This window comes from Vespula pensylvanica, chromosome 17 (assembly GCF_014466175.1).
Source record: "Vespula pensylvanica isolate Volc-1 chromosome 17, ASM1446617v1, whole genome shotgun sequence".
NCBI lineage: Eukaryota > Metazoa > Arthropoda > Insecta > Hymenoptera > Vespidae > Vespula > Vespula pensylvanica.
The window spans coordinates 2,071,546-2,084,045 of NC_057701.1; the positions used below are offsets into that span (position 1 = coordinate 2,071,546).

The 12,500-nt window shown below is 27.5% G+C and overlaps 3 protein-coding genes across 6 annotated transcripts in view; all 3 read left to right on the forward strand.

Moving 5' to 3' along the window:
* LOC122635187 (odorant receptor 4-like) overlaps window positions 1–1,380 on the forward strand; it is a 2,697-nt gene extending 1,317 nt beyond the window's left edge. The window contains exons 3-6 of one of the 2 annotated variants that reach the window (XM_043825111.1): window positions 1–163; window positions 683–796; window positions 923–1,078; window positions 1,259–1,380. The exon at window positions 1–163 is cut by the window's left edge and continues 71 nt beyond it. In XM_043825111.1, the coding sequence (XP_043681046.1) occupies window positions 1–163; window positions 683–796; window positions 923–1,078; window positions 1,259–1,309 (484 nt within the window). In that variant the 3' untranslated portion in view covers window positions 1,310–1,380. The remainder of the gene's footprint in view (window positions 164–682; window positions 797–922; window positions 1,079–1,258) is intronic. The other variant, XM_043825112.1, reaches the window with a different exon arrangement.
* Window positions 1,381–4,950: 3,570 nt separating this feature from the next.
* On the forward strand, window positions 4,951–6,601 carry LOC122635233 (odorant receptor 4-like). Its single transcript, XM_043825193.1, has 5 exons — window positions 4,951–5,124; window positions 5,350–5,583; window positions 5,725–5,838; window positions 6,017–6,172; window positions 6,462–6,601. The coding sequence occupies exons 1-5, from the start codon at window positions 4,951–4,953 to the stop codon at window positions 6,510–6,512; spliced, it is 729 nt and encodes a 242-aa protein (XP_043681128.1). The 3' UTR covers window positions 6,513–6,601.
* A 1,191-nt stretch (window positions 6,602–7,792) lies between these two features.
* LOC122635186 (odorant receptor 85c-like) lies at window positions 7,793–11,669 on the forward strand. 3 transcript variants are annotated; one of them, XM_043825109.1, is made up of 6 exons: window positions 7,793–8,111; window positions 8,652–8,973; window positions 9,348–9,578; window positions 9,754–9,867; window positions 10,286–10,441; window positions 11,381–11,669. In XM_043825109.1, the coding sequence occupies exons 1-6, from the start codon at window positions 7,837–7,839 to the stop codon at window positions 11,396–11,398; spliced, it is 1,116 nt and encodes a 371-aa protein (XP_043681044.1). In that variant the 5' UTR covers window positions 7,793–7,836; the 3' UTR covers window positions 11,399–11,669. The 3 variants fall into 3 exon arrangements, with proteins under 3 accessions (XP_043681044.1, XP_043681043.1, XP_043681045.1); XM_043825108.1 differs by lacking the exon at window positions 11,381–11,669 and adding an exon at window positions 10,601–10,724; XM_043825110.1 differs by lacking the exons at window positions 9,348–9,578; window positions 11,381–11,669 and adding an exon at window positions 10,601–10,713.
* The last annotated feature ends 831 nt before the right edge of the window (window positions 11,670–12,500 follow it).

Genomic DNA, 12,500 nt, shown 5'->3' on the forward strand with positions numbered 1-12,500 from the left:
TGAACATGCCTGTTATTTGAATATATTGAAAAAATTGATCATTAAACACGATAGGATTATATTGTTCGCTGGTTATATCGAAGACTTGTTTACTTATATTGCTCTGTTGCAATTTTTTTCTAACACCATGGCTATTTGTTTCTCGGGATTTGTTATTATGACGGTGAGTTTTGAAATTTGTTCTTTTCTTTTCTTTTTTTTTCTTCGTTTGGAAAATTAATCCTTGGACTGATATGAAATTGTTATACATTAATGTTGTAAATTAATCTTTGCATTATTTCGATAATTAAATTCGTTAATTATGTAGTTAAAATTAGAATATTAAATTTATTATATATATATATATATATATGTATATATATATCAGTGCAATTATAATCATGTTAATATTACTTAATTAATCAATTCAGTAATGTAATCATTATCGTAATAATTTTCAATTTTTTCTTATCATTTCACAATATTCACAAAATATTTTGTTATATGTTACTCGATATAATTGTATTTTAATTGTATAAATAAATTAATATCTTTAGAAATTAAGAAGATTATATTATCGAATTAATATATTAAATTAATATTAATACGGATTATTTTTTTTTTTTTTTTTTTTTTTAATAAATTTGTATCGTAAAATTTACTTTTTATAGATTAAACGATTAAGAAACATTTTTATTTATAGTCGTTTGACATGGAAGAAGGTAGTGCAATATTAGCAAAAACAGTTCCATATTATACTGTGGTGAACGTCGAAGCTTTTATACTTTGTTTCGCTGGAGAATATCTCAGTTCAAAAGTGTGTAAACAAAAAAATTGAATGTGAAAAAGCATAAAAAAAAAACAAAAACAAAAACAAAAAAGAAATTATTTTTTTAACAATTTCTTTTTAACACTATCACTTATTATTTCTTTAAATTTACAGAGCACGATAATCGGTAGAAAGGCATACGATACTAATTGGTACGAGTTGAAACCGAACGAAAGCAGATATATATTATTTCTAATACTTCGAGCACAAAAAAAGTTGACTATAACAGTAGGCAAATTTTTGGATCTGTCATTGGAAAGTTTTGCAAGTGTAAGAACAATTGTAATTAATTATTACGTTAATTCATATAATAAATTATGCATAAGTGTGATAATACGTTTTATAATATCACGATATCTCTACGATATATATATTTCTATGATAATAAAAAGAAATATATATATATACATAAAATTCTAACACACTTTGCTTTATCTTTTTTCTTTTTAGATATTGAAAGCTTCTGCGTCATATGCATCGGTACTTCACGCAATGTATTAGAAATGAAACCTTCGTTATCAATAATTTTATCTATCAGCTGTTATGATTATATCGAAGTATTAACAAATTTCATAGAGACATACACAGAAATGGAAAAAGTGAGAGAGAGAGAGAGAGAGAGAGAGAGAGAGAGAGAGAGAGAGAGAGAAAGAAAGAGAGAGTACAAATTTTCATTTCACTTATTTTTTCTAAGTTTTTTATTTCTTTTTTTTTTTTTTCAATTGATGAATTTTTTTTCATAGATCTCAAATAGATAAAGACAGAGATTATGGCTAGAGTATATTGCGAAAGATACTATACGAATGCTTTTGCATTATTAAATAAAATTCCTAGTACTTTCGATTATCGAGGCATCCTTACTTTTTGTTCTTTATGTTTCTTTTCTTCTTTTTTTTTCTTCTTATTCTTCGAGCTTTGTGGATAAGAAATAATGACACTACTGTTCATCTCTCCCTCTCTTCTTACCTTACTATCATACGAGGAAACCTATAATCAACGAAGGAAACCAGCAATTTCGTAAAACCGTAAACGATGATCTCACTAAAAGCTTGAACAATTTTCAACTCGTTCTCTTTTTCTCTCTCTCCATTTCTCTGTCTCTCTTTGTATCTTTCTTTCTTTCACACTATTTTTCTTTTCTTCGCGTGATAGTTCGCTTTTCAACAGTCTAGATTTTCATAGGCTTTCGAACTATGAATTTCAAGTAATATCCCTGATCTATTCTTCGAAAGTGCAATAATCCAAAGTGTTGGAAGCGGAGAAGAAAAATAGGATTAATTTATTTATTTTTCTTTTCTTTTTTTTTTGTGTTTTTTTTTTCGTAAAAATTTATAACATACGATTGGTTATCCTATAGATCGAATTTAATTTATTCTTTTTTTATAAAGGAATTATTAAATAAGTAAAAAAAATGTATTCTAAGAATTATAAGTACTTGATTTTTTTTCATTTTTATTTGATTGCAGGAAAAAGATTTATGACGATGATATATCATAGAAAATACAAGTGTAGAAAATTTTTAATTAAAAACAGAATCTTCTAAATGACGTATCAAAATACTTAAATGAATAATCGATGAGTCCGTGTCGTGAGTTCCTTTTAAATACCAGCTGATCGATCGATATCAGCTGATCAATCAATTAACGATCAGCTGATAGTCGTTGACTTTGACGTTTTAGAATCTTCAATTATATTTTGAATAAAAAATCGACGAGTCCGCATCGTGAATTCCTTTTAAATATCAGCTGATCGATTGGTATCAGCTGATCGATCGATTGACAATCAGCTGATAGTCGTTAACTTTGACGTTTTAGAATATTCAAAGACGTTTCATGGTTTTCGTTTTTGTTGATAAAATCTGAAAAAAACATTTGCTATAACAGTAGAAATATAAAATTCATAGATGTCATTGTGACTTTTTCATTATCGATTTAATATCGATCAATTATATTTCCAATCAAACTTTCTCATCGATAAAATTGGATTCAATTTTTTCTTCTTCTTCTTCTTTTTTTTCTTTTAATTTGTATTTTTTTCGCAATCCTTAAAAGTTTCGGGTACTTTATTCTATCTATTGAAAAGTATTACATTTAGAATTAGTAAGTTTAAAATTAGTCTGTTGGCAATAGAAATAAATTCTTTCGAAGAAAATTTCTCTTTCACTTTTTTTCTCTATCTCTTTCTCTCCTTCTCTTTCTCGCACACACACACACACACACACACACAAATACACGGAGAAAAAGAGAGAGAGAGAGAAAGAGAGTGAGAGAGACATTGGATTCATATCGAAGAGCCTAAATGAACTTTCAAGTAAACTTATTATTATCAATCTCTCGACTTACTACTCTTCCAACTTACTTTCAAAAGAATTATCTTATGACCCATATCACTTAGCTATACACATCTCCCCGATCTTACTCGACTCAAAAACTCTTTCATTGAACTTGAAGGGGAAGAAAGAAAGAAGAAAAAAGAAAGAAAGAAAGAAAGAAAGAAAGAAAGAAAAAAAAAAACGGAAAACCTAGAAAAGAAAAATAGAAGGAAGAGAAATAGCGCAAAGTGAGGACGCAAACGAGAATAAATTAATTTCACTGACGGTATCACGAACTTCTTTTCTCCCTTTCTTTCTTTTCTCTCTTTTCTTTCTTTCCTTGTCTTCATTAAGTCACTTATTTTCTTTTAATCAGACACTCGTAATGAATTTTCTCCTTCTCTTTTTTCTTTTCTCTTTTTTTTTCTTTCTTTCTTTTTTTTTTCTTTTTTTTTTTTACACACTCGCAAATTGTTCTCTCTTTTTGTTCACGCATTTGCAACCATTTCTGTTCTCTTTTCTTTTCTGTATTTTCTTTCTTTTCTTTTTTTTTTTTTCTTCTTCGTTCTTCCCAATTTCTTTATTAACTTCATACACGTAAGTAAGTACGTCCACAAGTGTTGCATTATTCAAAAACAAATGATCGAATGTTCGATCGGCATTAAATGACGGCATTAGAATTCTCGCGTTTCTTTTTCTTTTTTTTTCTCTCTCTCTCTCTCTTTTTTTTTTGTTGTCGTCGAGAAAAGCTTGCAACTCTCTTTCTCCCTTTGCTTCCTCCCCACTCCTCCCTCCACCCTATCTCACTCTCGTCCTATTACGACGTTTCCTCGTAAAACCTATAATCAGGAAAAGTCGATTCACGTTCGAGCTCGCATGAGAAGAATATTTGATGAGAAATGCGAAGCAAAAAGTCTCTTCGATGCTTCGAAGACAGTTCGTGTTAATGGGGGACAAACGATAGGAACGATTAGTATATATGTGTATATATACTTGTGTATATATATATATATATATATATAACGATGAAGAGTAGGTACGTAAATTTTATTGATCATTATTATTATTATTATTATTATTATTGTTATTATTGTTATATGTTGTTGTTGTTGTTGTTTATTATTGTTGTTATTATTAATATCCTTTTCACTTTTTCACTGTTACTATTTTTGTTTTGTTTCTTTCTTCTTCTTCCATCAAAACACGACGATCAGAAAGAATTCAAACGAAGGATTAAACTTGATAATATATCCGAACTCGATAATAAAACCTGTAAGATATACTTTATATTTTATTGGATTATGGCCGGATTATAATTATGCGATTTTACATCGTATCCTATGGATTGTCGCATTGGGTTCAATTTTAATATTTCAATATCGATATATCGTTATGCATATTCTTATCGATGACTTGGCCGAACTAATGGATTGCTTCAGTATCACCGTATCGAATAGCCTATTGTTGATCAAACTTTTTATACTTTGGAATCATCAAGGGTACGTGTCGTTAATTTCTTTTTCTTTTTCTTTCTTTTTTCTTTTTCTTTTTTTTTTTTTTAAGAAAAAAGAAAAACGAAAAAACAGATAAAAAGAAAGAAATAGGATTCCAAGAAGGTAAATTACCTTAACGAATTTTGCTTAGAACACTTCGTCATCTTTTGCTTATGATGAACGACGATTGGTCGAAAACAACAACAACAACAATAACATCGACAACAACAACAAGTAATAAATTTCCAATAAAATATTACAACATTATGATCGATAAGATTAAATCATTACAACGTTTTACCAAACTCTGTTTTTTTGGCTACTCGTTCAGTGCCATAATGTTTATATTTCCTGTTATATTATCGGACGATAGGATACTAGTACTTAAAATGGAATTACCGTTCGATCCATTTCTTTCGCCAATTTATGAGACCGTTTGTACAGTACAACTTATAGAGGAAATTGCATTTGCCGCTACGTCTGGTATGCTCAATGCCGTAATCGTGACTATGGTAATCGTTCAAATTGATTAATAAACTGATTGATTAATAATTGATATGTAAAATTGTTTGAATATCTTTTTTCTTTTCTTTCTTTTTTTTTTTTTTTTTTTTTTTTATATATATATCATAATCAAATATTATTTGATTTATTATATCGTTTTCATTTTATAGAATAAATTTAAGGATTGAAATTCTACGTCAAATTGTTTGATAATTATTTCAATAATATTACAGATATTACACGTAGGTGGTCAGATAGATGTGATGTGTCAAGAAATAAAGGACATGTTCGATCAATTTCAAAAGGACGAAACGTCGCGTTTGAAAACGTTGAAATATTTGATAGTTAAACACGATAGAATAATATTGTTTTCGAATTATATAGAGGACATGTTCACTTATATAGCCTTGTTACAATTTTTTTCCAACACCATGGCCATATGTTTCTCAGGATTCGTCATAATGATCGTTAGTACATATATTCCATTTGTCATAGGTCCGTAATTATTTTTTGGTTTTGTTTTTTATACTCGAATATATTACGTTATCTATCGTTATATGTCGTTATCTGTCGTAAATTGATAATCGTTATTTAATAATCCTAAAAAGTCTATGGACACCGACGAGGCCAGTGCTATATTAGGAAAAACTGTTCCATATTACGTGATAATTAACATCGAAGCTTTCATTCTCTGTTATATCGGCGAATACCTCAGTTCAAAGGTGACATATTGTATTAATAATATTATTAATAATATTTCTTCTTTCTTATAATATTATCTTTTCTTTCTTTATAATTTTCTTTCTTTTCTCCTTTCTTTATTTTTTTTTTTTTTTTTTAAATGTCCATCATCTTTCTCCGTTTTTCGTTTCTTTCATTTTCTTTCTTGTCTGTTTTTAGAGTCTAACTATCGCAGTAGCAGCATACAATTTTCAATGGTACGAATTGAATTCTAAAGAGAATAGATATATTTTGTTACTGATACTTCGAGGACAAAAGAAATTGACCATCACGGTTGGCAAGTTTTTGGATTTGTCTCTGGAAAGTTTTGCCAGTGTAAGAAAAGGTTTTTAATTGATCTATAAATAATTACAAGTATATATATATACACTAATATTTTATGTATATATATATATATATACATATATAATATATTCTTTTAATATTTCATATTTCTACAAAATGATAGGATAATTTTATATCTACATTCATGAATTATTACATTTCATAATAATATATAATAAATATATAAGATAATCGAATCAATTTGGAAACGTTCTATAGTCTAATAATAATAAAAAAAAAAAAAATATATATATATATAAAATCTATCTTTGATTTATAGATCTTGAAAGCATCGGCATCTTATGGATCGGTATTACACGCGATGTATTAAACACTGTAAGAATTTAAATCTAGTGTAATAAAGATTTATCGTATATACGAAGTAGTGTAAAACGACGATTAGAGATTGACGTGATCGACAATGATTGGGAGATAGAACTTCTCGTGAAAGAAGAAGAAGAAGAAGAAGAAGAAGAAGAAGAAGAAGAAAAAGAAGAAAAAAAGAAACAAATGCAAAAGAAAAAAAAAAAAAGAATAAAAAAGAAAACGAAACAAAACTTGAAATAATCTATCGTATACATACATAGTTATCGATGCGACACTATGCGTGTCGAATGCGAAAAAAAGTTTTGCTTTATACCAGTATAAATTAAAAGTAGTATAGTCCAGTTAGAAAAATAGTTATTTCGATTATGTCCTTTTATCTCATGAAGAAAGTTTATAATCTTCGATAGAAACAACTTAAATCAACATTGACGATGACGATCAAAAAGAAGAAGGACTTTAGAAGGAGGAGGAAAAGGGGGAGGAGGGGGAGGAGGGGGAGGAGGAGGGGGTGGGTGGGTGGTAAGGTGATAGAGGAGTGAATATATAAAAGAAAGTTCCCGTGTAAAGTTTACTTATAAGTTTTTGAATAATTCAATCCAATGGGCTTTCGATCATCACTCTCTCTTTCCCTCTTTGAATAGAGAGATCATTATTACTTTTCTATTTTTTTTTTTTCCTTTCTTTTTTTCTTTTTTTTCTTCTTTCTTTCTCTATATCTTTTGTAAGTATTCAAGAAAGAAGATATCACATCCTATAATCACGATATTCCGTTAGATCTTTTTCTATCTCACGAAAACCTGTAATCATCTTTATAAAGAACGATTTTCTTTCGAAAACATACATACACGAACACGCGACTTATACACAATAGAGGGAACGAACATAAGGATTTTATATTGCAAACTTTTCTTTACAAACGTCGATTGTTCTTCTTCTTCTTCTTCTTCTTCTTCTTCTTCTTCTACTTATTTTTCTTCTTCTTTTTTTTTCTTACGTCGAAGATATTAGAGAGAGAGAGAGAGAGAGAGAGAGAAAGAAGGAGGAGGAGAAAAAAAATAAAATAATAAAAGAGAAAAAGAAACAGAAAAATAATAGCGACGTAGTTAGAAGAATAAAAGAGAAGTTTCGCATTGTGAGTTAGTGAAGAGTTTATATAAATGTGTCTGTTCGTATAGGGAAAAAAAAAAAAGTTCTTTTTTTTTTTTTTTTTTTTTTTTTTTTAAAACATCTTTCAAGATAAATCGACGTTTACCACCGACGTCGTTTTACTTTGAAAAAAAAAAGAAAGAAAAGAAAAAGAAAGAAAAAAATAGTCGATTGATTCGACTATGACGTTGACGATGATATCTACTAACGTCAGTCCGATAAATCAACTGGTAGAGTTCAGTCTTCGTCTTATTGGTCTCTGGCCAGGTTATTCCTATGTAATAGTTCATCGTTTTTTATGGGTAATAACCATGTGTTTAATATTATTCTTTCAATATTGGTACATCGTTATACATTTGACGTCTGGCGACTTGCCAGATCTTATGGATTGTTTGAGTATAACAATGTCGAATAGCGTGTTTTTTATTAAATTAATTATACTCTGGATGAAAAATCGGTAAGTGATATAAAACACAAATAAAAAAAATATATATATATATATATAAATGTATATCAAATGAAATGTTTTTCTTCTCTCTCTTTTTTCTTTTTTTATTATTGGAAAAAAGAAAGATTGTTTTTTCTGTTTTTTTTTTTTTTTTTTTGTCGGATTTGTCGGACCAATAAATAATGTTGGAATTTTGAAAATATAAAGAAGAACAAAGTCAATGCTTTTTAATTTAGATTAGAAATATTGAAAAGGTGTTTTAAGTAAAAAAAAGGTGTTCAACAAACATTTCTTCGATGAAACGATTATTGCGATATTAAAATTTATTTTCACTTAGATACGTGCATGTGTATATATATATATATATGTTTTTTCTTTCTTTTTTTTATGATAAGAAATATTAATAAAAAATACTATATAGAAATTATTCATTTAGATATACAAGATGTCACATATTTCTCTTGTCTTTTTTCCAATAAAAAATACTAGTGTTATTACTTTAATTATGTATCAATGAAAATTCCAAGATTAAATATATATTGTTCGTAGTGTTTTCGATGATATTTTGAAAATGATGACCGATGATTGGTTGGATTCTATCGATAAAAAGGAAAATCATGAAACGATGTCTAATAGAGTACAGTTGTCACAACGTTATTCGAGATTATTCGTCAGTTCTTATTCCATAGGGCTTATTTTTTTCTCATCTTTCGCATTGTTCACGCAAGAAAAACAGCTGATACTTAAGATGGAATTACCTTTCGACATTACGAAATCACCGATCTACGAATTGGTCAATATCGTTATATTCCTTCAAGAATTTATGGCTACGTCTATGTCAAGTATGCTAAGTGCATTACTTGTGACTTTGGTAAAGTATAATATAATGAAAGAAAAATTATTCGTTTCTTCTTTTCTTTTTTTACTTTTCATAAAGACACGAGTGTTTGATGAATTTAATAAATTCGATTTATGAAAAAAAATTGCTTTTTTTTTTTTTTATACAATAAATTATATTTCATGAATCGTGTCAGGATACTTATGCACAGTTATTATACAATAGTGTGTGTGTGTGTGTGTGAAAATATCATTTTATTTTATTTTTTTTTATTTATAATAACATTCACGAGTTCAATGAATTCCATTTAATGTTTAATAAACGTAATTTTGCATATGCAACATACACGTACGCAAGCAAATTTTTTGTTGATAATATCACTTATTAATAATCAATAATCATTTTAGATACTACACGTTGATGGTCAAGTCGAGATAATATGTCATCAATTATCAGATATATCGTCGTTGATTCAAAAAGGCAAATCCTGTAGTAAGATATTAAAACTTTCGATTTACAAACATCAAAGGATCATCAATTTTACGGATAATATAGAAAATATATTTACGTATATAGCACTTATTCAATTTTTATCGAATACACTTGTTATATGTTCTCTCGGATTTTTGATAATTACGGTAAATAAATATCGACGAATATATTTCATAATAAAATATTACATTCATTTTGTTTTTCTTGTTCAAAAAGAAGAACAAAAGAAAAAAGAGAAATAAACGAAAAAATAATATATACGAGACAGATTTGACATAAAGAGGTTTAAAAGAAATTTATTCTTATTTTTTTTTTTTTCAGTCATTAGATTCCGAGCAAAGAAACGTAATCTTAGCAAAAACTATACCTTATTACGTTCTTGCGAATCTCGAAGCATTTGCACTTTGTTACGCCGGTGAATATCTAAGTTCTAAGGTGAGTAGAATATATATATATATGATGGATCGAAGTCGAATTTTTAGGTGATTCGTAAAAGTGATTAGAAGAATATCATTACAGAGATCAATTATTTCTTTTCGACGTTTTAAAATGTAATACTGTTTTTTTCTTTCTTTTTTTTTTTTTTTTTTTTAAATTAGGATTGAAAAATAAGTATAAAAAAAAAAAAAAGAAAGAAGGTAAGAAAAAGACAAAACAAAGAAGTAGCCAAAGCCTGAAAAAAGAACTGATAAATTTTCGGAGTCACCTTAAGAACTTTTGATCCATCTAGGAACTTCTTTCTTTCTTTCTTTCTTTTTTTTTTTTTTCTAACTTATTTGATCCAATTTGTACAATATAAAATATATATAATATAAAAAAATATTGTAAATAAAATTATTTTCTATCTGTACAGAGCACAGATATCGAGAGAGCAGCTTATCATTCAAATTGGTACGAATTGGATCCAAGTGAAAGTCGATTTCTATTGCTTCTAATGATCAGATCACAAAAACGATTTGTCATAACTGCTGGAAAGTTTATGGATTTATCGTTGGAAGTGTTCGCAAGCGTAAGATAAATAAAATGTGGTTTTTCTTTTTCCTTTCATTTTCTTTTCTTTTCTTTTTTCTTTTTTTTTTTTTTCTATTAATTTTACCTTCCGTCAATTATTATAATAATTGCAAAATAATTTCATTACGATAATTCGATCATCGTATTTTCGTTTCAGATGTTAAAAGCATCTGGATCATACGTGTCAGTTCTTTACGCGATGTATTAAAAATCCTTTTAATTAAAACAACATGTTTTAACGACTATTGTGTGATATATAATAATAGAATCTTCGAGTAAATTCTAATCTAAATTTCTAATGTTTTAATTTTCATAATAATAATTATTATTATTATTTGTTTCTTTTTCATCATATTACTATTAATATCATATGTCTATGATAGAATTAATGAACGTTCAATTGATCAGAAAATGCTGTTGAAATTTTTATTAAAACGAAATTCAATTTGACATCATTTCCAAATCTTTTTCTTTCTTTCTTTCTTTCTTTCTTTCTTTTTTTTTTTTTTGTTTTTGTTATAATTATAATTTAATCAGTGAACGTCGAACTCACCAAAAAAAGTAATGTTGAAATTTTAATTACCATGAAATTCAAATTATGTGTACCCTTCTCTCTTTCTCTCTTTCCCTTTTCTATGATATTTTAATGTGAAACAAAAATGTTGCTTTCTTCGTTTTTACTTCACTAAAGAAAAACAAGAACTAAAACACGTAGTAGAGTTCGCGTGTGACGCGAACATTTGCATTATTAAATAAAATGATTTTCGATTCACGAAGGGCTCTCTATTTCTCTCTCTCTCTCTCTCTCTCTCTCTCTCTCATTCTCCAACTTTTTTTATTTCTTATTTTATTTGTCTTTCATTTTTCAATTCTAAATCGACGTAATAACATCTTTATTTCTTTTTCTTTTTTTTTTTTTTTTATTTATTCCTTATAGGTTTTCTTTGGACTATAATCATGCTTGCAAAACTATCAATTTAATATAAGAAGAAAGAGAAAGAAAGAGAAAGAAAGAGGGGACAGAAGAAAGGAGAGAGAGAGAGAGAGAGAGAGAGAGAGAGAGAGAGAGAGGGAGAAACGAATAGACATCGTTTATGCAACAAATTTCATGTCACTATTGTTTCGTTTTTGCTTTCTATCAGAAGTGCTTCTTCTTCTTTTTCTTACGTGATCGAGAAACTGTTTTACCGACGGTGATAAAAAAATAAATAAATAACTTACTAATATATGTACATTCGAAGTATAAAAGTTTTTGAAGCATCGAAAATTGAAGAAATAAAATATTCGATGTTACCTGGAAGTCCAATAAATCGTTTACTCGAGTTCAGTTTACGTTTCATTGGATTATGGCCAGGTTATAGTTACGCTATAATTCATCGTATTCTTTGGATATTTGCAATGACTTCCACCTTGATATTTCAATTTTGGTATCTAATAGCAAATTTCCGATCGGGCGATTTACCAGGTTTGATGGATTGTTTAAGTATCACCATCTCTAACTATTTACTTTTTATTAAATTAATAATACTTTGGATCAAGCACAGGTATGTTATAAGTGTTACACTTCTTAAATAAAGATTCATATATATATATATATATATATATATATATAATTTTATTTATATATCTTTTTGATTAATTTTTTTCTTGTTTCTTATATATATATATTTTTTATTTTAAAGTTGAATCCCACCTGTCTTTTTATTATTATTTTTATGCGTGTATATGCATGAATATGTTTAATCAATTTTTAATTCGATCATTTTCATATGATATAATCTATTTTAAGAAATTAATATATATATATATATTTATAATTTAACAATTATATATATATATATATTTTTTGATTTAATAATATTCTTTCAAATGTTATCAATAATTTGTACGATCCAATCAAAGATGTTTTTCGTCAGAGTATTTAACGAGATTTTAAAAATGATGACGTACGATTGGAGAAAGTGCCTAATTGAAAAAGAAAATGTTGAAACAATGACGAAGAAAGTGATATTATCACGCCGTTATTCGAACTTTTTCGTTGGTTCTTATTCCCTAGG